The sequence below is a fragment of the Sinocyclocheilus anshuiensis genome, unplaced genomic scaffold (assembly GCF_001515605.1).
Source record: "Sinocyclocheilus anshuiensis isolate Anshui unplaced genomic scaffold, SAMN03320099.WGS_v1.1 scaffold311, whole genome shotgun sequence".
NCBI classification, from domain to species: Eukaryota; Metazoa; Chordata; class Actinopteri; order Cypriniformes; family Cyprinidae; genus Sinocyclocheilus; species Sinocyclocheilus anshuiensis.
The window spans coordinates 1202475-1210784 of NW_015549606.1; the positions used below are offsets into that span (position 1 = coordinate 1202475).

The window sequence follows — 8310 nt, forward strand, 5'->3', positions numbered from 1 at the left end:
TTCACGAACAGCTTGTAACACTCCAAAGAGAAAGGAAAACTTGAAATCGCATCATATGACCCCTTTAATCAATTCTCAGTCTCGCTGTGAAACTCTAAGCTTATTTTGGATCCTGTCCATGCATAAACAGTAAACAGTATAGTCCCTATACACATCTCTATAGTATGGAGCCATTTTAGTCTCAATAATAATTCACGCAAAAGACATGATAGACACATGCGTAACCAAATTTACATGCATCAATTCAATTCATGTGTATGAAAACAAATATTCACAAAAAACAATTTACGTGCACAAAATAAATATATATAATATTCATAAATTATGTTTCACAAACGCAAAACACAATTCACAGATGTACAACTGTGCACAAAAAGTTTTGAATGTTTAAAACTTTCATCATGGACTGTGAATGTGCAAATCATATTTTTGAGACTTTCCTGGCAGCAAACTCCTTCCACACGGGTCACTCATACTCTTTAGCCAATCAGATTTGACCCTGTCAATCGACCAATCATAACCCGCTGTGGGCCTATGAGGCGCGTGCCCTGGGTGTGCCTACCTGGATGTTGCATCATCAGTGCGAGACCACAGTTCAAGTCACAATTCAGCAGAGGTATGTGCAGTTGATCATTTCAGTTAATTAGCCTAGTTAAGGTGTATTGTTTTATTTTTTAACATTGAATCCTCTGGTGAAAACTGATCCATCTGACTATCCTGCTTGCGCTGCTGAATTGAGGGTTTTTGAGCCTATTATGTCGACTATGCTGCAGGATATTGTGCAATAAATGAAACCTACATTCTGTGCAAATGATTTCATACCTAGTCGTTTGTTAAAGCAGACCTTTGATTGCATATCACTGATTAGCACATCTGATCAACAAAAGTTTGTCTAGTGGAATATGTCCACTAGAGTTTAAACATGCTGTGGTGACACCTCAGCTAAAACGACCAAATATAGCTCAGGACGAAATGCAGGCTAAATGAGGAAAAAACAGAGGTCATTGTTTTTAGACACCCAAATAAATCCACAAAAAATATATTAGATGCGAGCCCTCTGGCACCGTATTTGAAAAAAACAGTAAGAGATTTAGGCTTCCTAATTGATAATAACCTAAAATTAGATAAGCAAATTAACTCAGTGGTTCGGGCTGGTTTTTATAATTTGCGTTTATTAGCCAAAGTTAAACCGTTCTTAACAAACTCAGACTCTGAAAGAGTAATCCATGCCTTTATTCTATCACGGCTGGATTTCTGTAATTCTTTGTATTCTGGCATCACCGCCACATCTTTGTCTCGACTACAATCAGTACAAAATGCTGCGGCGAGGTTACTAAAAAAGGTAAAGAAATATGAATCAATTACCCCTGTGTTAGTTTCTTTAAATTGGCTCCCAGTCCATTTTAGAATTAAATATAAAATGTTATTGTTCGTGTTCAAATCTTTAAACAACCAGGCCCCATTGTATTTGGCAAACCTTTTAATCCCATATAATCCTCCTAGAACATTACGATCAGAGAATCAAAAATTACTTGTAGTGCCTAGAACAAATCGCCTATATAAAGGCAGACAATTGTCCTGGCACCATGATGTGAGTTTCTCTACCTCATCCAAGTATGCAGCCTCATTGTTGTTGGAAAATCAGTACAGAATGCTGCGGCGAGGTTACTAAAAAAGGTAAAGAAATATGAATAAATTACCCCTGTGTCAGTTTCTTTAAATTGGCTCCCAGTCCATTTTAGAATTAAATATACAATTTTATTGTTCGTGTTCACATCTTTAAACAACCAGGCCCCATTGTATTTGGCAAACCTTTTAATCCCATATAATCCTCCTAGAACATTACGATCAGAGAATCAAAAATTACTTGTAGTGCCTAGAACAAATCGCCTATATAAAGGCGATCGGGCCTTCGCTGTGATAGGGCCAAGACTTTGGAATGAGTTGCCCCTGCTGATCAGGTCTGCCAAATCACTGTCGATTTTTAAGAAACTGTTGAAAGCACATCTAATGTTGGTAGCATACAATGATTGACGTGTTTTTTTTTTTTATGCCGATGTGGTGTTTTACGTTGTCGATGTTTGTTTTCATTCTTGTACTTTTTATGTAAAGCACTTTGGTTCAACCTCGGTTGTGTTTTAAATGGTGCTATATAAATAAATAAACAAGAAAAATAACAAGAATTATTTTGAATTTGGTTACGCATGTGTGCATCATGTCTTTTGCGTGAATTATTATTGAGACTAAAATGGCTCCATACTAGAGTCTATTGTCTGTTTCCGCAGTTCACCCCTAAAAACCCAAACTGACCTAAGATCAGTTCTTAATGGCTTATTAATCACAGCGCATGCAACCTTCACCATGCCAAATGAGAAACGTAAGAAGATGTCACTCCAAAAGTGTAAGACAAAGTATAAACAGCTTACCGGACTATTCCTCTATATCAGCCAGTAGATGGAAACAGACAGACAGGTCGAGAGACAGAAGAGGGAGCATGATCTACATTAGTATAGTGCTGGTAAGCATGCACAAACACATTACAGAGGAATTTGAGAGGAATGACACGGCAGAAATGTCTACACACAGATCACAGTATGATGCAACACTGTGCAAATCCATTTTGTCACTTTTTTGGTGTCAGCCACTGATATCGCCTCCAGCACACAATATATCTCAGCTAATAAGCAGATTAGTGAAATGTGGCAACAGATCAAGATCTCAGTGAGTGACCTGAATGAACGTCTTTACTTGTAATTTAAATGAACGCTGCTAAAAAAAATCAAAAACAAAAACCACATGCTCATTTAACACATTCAAGGAATATTTCACCCCAAAAATTTTATTTTGATATGTTGTTCCAAACCCATATGATTTTTGTGTTTCTGTTGAGCACAGAGAATGATATACACTAAAAAGTTTTGGGTCTCTAAGAATGATTTAATGTTTTTGAAAGATGTCTCTTATGCACACTAAGACATTTATTTAATCAAATATAAAGTAATATTATAACAATATAAAAATACAGCAATATTGTGAAATATTATTACAATTTAAAATAACTATTTTCTATTTGAATATATTTAAGCTGTAATTTATTCCGGAGACTGCAAAGCAGAATTTTCAGCAGCTATTACTCCAGTCTTCAATGTCACATGATCCTTAAAAAAAACTAATAATGCTGATTTTGTGCTCAAAAAACATTTCTTATTGTTATCAATGCTGAAAATAGTTTTGCTGCTTAATATTGTGTTTCAATCGCAAAACATTTTTCTGAATTCTTTGATGAATAGAAAATTGAAAAGAACAGCATTTATTTGAAATATAAATCTTTTGTAACATTATAAATGCCTTCACTGTCTCTTCTGATCAATTTAATGAATTCCTGTTGAGTAAAAGTATAAATTTTTTTCCTAAGTAAATACATAAAATACTGACCCCAAACTTTTTAATGGAAGTACAGAGTGGTGCATAAAAGTGGTGTATAACAATGCACCATATTTGAACTGAATGACACTTAAAAGCTACTGCAAAGGGAGACATTTTTTAATTACCGGCTCTTTTATTGTTTCCCTTCACACAAAATGCTTGAGAAAACATATAATGTAGCATACAAGCCTTATGGGTTTATGGTGTTTTTAAATAGTTTTTTGAGCTCACTCTATAATTATATAAAAAAGTTGGACATTCTAAAATATTTATTCCCATGGATTTAAATAGAGGGTTTGGAACAAGATTAGGCTGAGCAAATTACAAATTTTTGTTAGTTTGGGTGAGCTCTTTCTTTTAAAAATCTCTCCAGCTTGCTACGTATCTACATTCTGTCACACAGCTTGGAATTAAGACTGTCCAATGATCAAACAAGTTCTGAGCACACAGTGTTTCCCATGTGTAGCTTTATTAACTCTAGTTGGATGACTGCCCATATTCAAGAGGCTTAATAAAGAAGCAAACCTTATCAATAAAACATGAACACCAGCTGGAACCCAGCACCTGGCCGAGAGGTGTGCTATATAAAAACCCCCATGCCTTTGTGCTCTGTTTTCGCGCGACTGTAACTCCACTGTTACAGTTATCTCTCCCAGTGTTCTGGATGACTGACTGGATGCAATATTTCTTCTGAATTAATTATCACTCTACTCTTATACAACGAGAGCACGATCTCTATTGTAGAGCTTTGCTCACACTTTCTTCTGATGCGTATTCATGGCTAATCCAACACCATCGTTACACACATACGCACAGGTTGCCATGGCACAGGATGGGCATGTGACTAATGTTTAATTAATGAGGAAGGAATGCCAGGCTTTCCGATATACTGGACAAAGTGGATTTCAGTCATAATAAGACTGCTTAAAGCATACCATTTTTCCAACATTAAAATACAAAGAAAGTACAAGTAAGACATTTGGATGAATTCCCTAAAAAATTAACTATTAGTTACACATATTTTATGCAAATTTTGGGATATAACATAAGTAAACTTTTTATGCAAAATATGCATTAAAAAGCTTTTTTTTTTAATGTACATTTCCTGAATATGCAGTACTGTCCATTTATTTGAAAGGAATTAATACTTTTATTTAGCAAGGATGCACTAAATTGATCAACAGTAAAGAATTATATTGTTACAGAATATTTATTTCAAATAAATGCTATTTTTTTATTTTGTATTCAAGGAATGCTGAAACAATTTATTCTTTCTATAAAAATATAAAGAAGCACAACTGAAAACATTTAACCCAAACTTTAAACAGTAGTGTACTAGATGCTTATCATAACGATAATTTTACTGCATGGAAACTAAACAACTTTATCTTTGTTGTGCTTTCAAAGCTCTATTTGCTTGAGCATCCTGTTCAGTCCCATTAGTGACTTCCTTCTGCTCAAAGATATAGTTCCTGACATAACACAACACTGCTATATACAAAATTAAAAGAATAACGATTCACTATGGGAACATCAGATCATAACTGTCACTTTATCATGGATTTAAGAAGCCAGGACTAGAACTATTTTTTTTTACTACACATTCAGTGTTCATAAAGCTAGCTATAGCTAAATAAACTGCACTGTTTTAGGAGTATATCAGTTCAAAGTAGTTTAGCATTCATTGAGCATACTGTGAGAGCAATTCATAAATGTGCAGATTCAAATTTAACTTTGGGAATAAGAGCTAATGAAAACCCCAGAAAAGATAATTACTTTGTGACAGCTAAAGACCAATCTGAGTGGCAATTAATTTTAGGAACAAGGCAGAACAAGAAACACCTCAGCACGTGGTCCTGAGTTGTAGATCAGAGTAAGATTGATTGAAAGCACATTGACGGAATTACATGTATCTGCATGCGTGAATAATTTAGTGTGCAAGTTCATCATGTGACAGGCTCTGGCCTGCATGCCTGTGCTCATTCTATAGGCCTCCCGCACCATGCAGTGGAGCCATTGTGCCTAGTTTCCAAGCTGAATTATTGAGAGAGAACAGAGTGACACTTCAGTGCGAGGCTCCACCTGAAACTCCTACTCACTCTGACTTCAGATAACAACAGTGAGTCAGATAAGACTCATCTATGCCATTTCTCATCTGAATTACCTCCGTCAGATGAACTTTAGATGACTTCACTGGCAAAAAGTTTTTAAAAGTCAGTACTAAAGTACAGATAATCCTTCTGGAATCTTTTTTAACCGCAAACACCATATGAACCAGATGTTCTCAGGATATTCTCTGTTGTGAGTTAACAAAAATTAAAATTATATAGTAAAATCTGATGGATGCTTGGGAAAATTTTATCAGCAAATGCTGTATCCTCTGTCATCTGTATTTATTGACAGTGAAATACAGTGAAACTGTGACATATTATTGCAATTTAAATAGCTGTTTTCTATTTTAATATATTTTGAATTAATAAAAGTAGTTTATTCTTGTGATGGCACACCTGAATTTTTCAGTAGACGCTCCTCATCTTCAGCATCACATGATCCTTCAGAAATCTTTCTCATGCAGATTTGGTGCTCAAGAAGCATTTCATATCTTAGCATTGTTGAAAGCAGTTGTGCTGCATAATATTTTTTGTGTATTTTGTGGATTCCTTGATGAATAGAAATTTCAAAACAAAAGCATTTATTTTGAAATCGAAATCTTTTGTAATATTGTAAATGACTTTACTGCCACTTTTGGCCAAATGTAATGCTTCCTTGTTGAATAAAAGAAAAATTTAATTTAATTTTAATATTGTTTTGTTAAAGGAGTCTGTTTTGAGCCAGTGGAGAATGAATAGATGTGCTGCCCACACAGACATATTCATCTCCTAAATGCTGCATATACTGTATAAGGCACACAAACATAGACTTTCTTGTTCAAGGTACATACTAAAAATTAATTTAAAGCTCATAAAAAGAGCTTTAATTAACAGGATGCAGCTATGTTGACTGCTGAAATTCAAAAATGTTTTTAGCGAAATGGCAGGCGTTTTTGGACTATTAAAATGGCAGGCAGCTCCATCTGAATTGCTCACGCTGCTCTCTCTAGAAACAACCTCCACAGTGTGATATTAACCACACACTACAAGCAACACTTCACAAAAAAACAAGCCATTTGTACTGTAAGCCAAGTCTGGCTTGTGGCTTTTGCCATCATGTGACTATAAAAGTGAGATGACAAGGTTAATAAAGAATGTAAAGCACTTCCTACATTTCATGAGCTTCCTTATACAGTGCAAATAAAATCTGCAACAGTGCAACAGGATGTTTCCTCTCCTTACTGACAGAAACACAAAGCACTCTCAAACTGGCTCTCAAACATGCGCTGAGAGTTACAGTCAACACGTATCAGAAAAGGCAGGTGTGAGCTTGACCCAATAGGCTTATTCACAACAATATGACAGCAAAATAATTAAAGTATACATTCACTGTATGGAATACTATACAGTGGAATACTATATATCTACATTTAATGTACAAGCCTCACTTTACCAAGGTACTTTCACAGTATCTTTTCATAAGGGAAGTCAAAATAAGAACAAAATACAAAACCTTTAACACGAAACATAACAGAGACAATTGCCAAGTGATATTAAAGTACGAAAAGTGACAGGAAACAGTATCATAAGCTTGGGATGCACGGGTAACATTGGCTGGACTCACCAGAGGCGAGGGAGACAGAGCTATGTTGCCTATGGAGGCTTTTAATTCATCTACCGAGGGAGCTGCAATGTTAGCTTCTACTGGCAGCGGTCTGATTTTAATCTTAAACTTTTTGCAGTGGTCCTCCTCTTCTTCAGACTCACTAGAAGAGAAAAAGTGAGACTTTTCTTTAAGGGCTGGTGGAGAGATGTTAAGGGACCAGTTGTAAATTGCCATGATTACAACGCAAACTGAATTTTATAGAACTTAATGTAAGAAGAAAAAAGTTAGGTAAAGTTAGAAAAGCTGCAGTAGGTGAAAAAAGCTAAAACATTAAAAAAGCACTGAACAGACTGTATGTCTATACCTCACAGCTTTGTTTTCATTCACAAAAAAAATTGTATCATTTAAAAAATAAATAAATAAATAAATGATTCAAAAATGTAATAACACTAATTTATGGCAAAATTAAAGGATATCTTCCTCTTCCTCATCTGGCCTGATGCTATATCCTTCTTCATCTACCTCAGGCGAGTTCTGCAAAAGAAATGAACTGAAGTCAGTCTTTATTACAGATGCAGTGGTATTTTTTGATAGTTTAAATTAAATAGACATTAATGTAGTAGGCTTGAACTGCCATGCTTTGCGGAGTATCATCAGGCTATTAAAAAAGATGGACTTACATATCTATCCCAATCAATCTCCCCGTAGAAGCCATTTGGAGCCCCGTTGGTCTTTTTCTGTGGCTGAGCAAATCAAAACACAACTTTAGTAACATCACTCAGATTCACTGATTTCTAGATTAGATCAGTTTGGCCTATTTAGGGGTGCCGCTGGGGGAATCTACAGGTGCTTAGTGAGTATTCAGTTCTAGCGTTAGACTTCAAGCTATAGAACTATGCTGTCTCTATGTTTTCAGTACCAATTCAGTCTCTTGGGGCTCCTGTGCCATGGACATCCATCATACAGAAAATAAAGACATCATTTGAATTATTACACTTTTTCACCATGTCAGACTATTTATATTTCCAATTAGGCTTCACATGAAAATGTTTTACATTAACACTTATTACAAATCCCTGCATAAAAAAACAGGCCTAAACATTACCTAATTTCATGACGCTGAGTTCAGAAATATCAATACAAAATTTTTTCATAAAATAAGAATAAAGATTTTTAAAATTATATATA

General features: G+C 35.1%; 1 protein-coding gene across 1 annotated transcript in view; it reads right to left on the bottom strand.

The window, feature by feature from the left end:
* The window catches only part of LOC107659047 (SH3-containing GRB2-like protein 3-interacting protein 1), a 92632-nt gene that overhangs the window by 39592 nt on the left and 44730 nt on the right, over positions 1-8310 (bottom strand). The window contains 5 exon segments of the mRNA XM_016447846.1: positions 2427-2438; positions 7141-7319; positions 7599-7656; positions 7803-7865; positions 8042-8062. Coding sequence (XP_016303332.1) covers positions 2427-2438; positions 7141-7319; positions 7599-7656; positions 7803-7865; positions 8042-8062 — 333 coding nt within the window.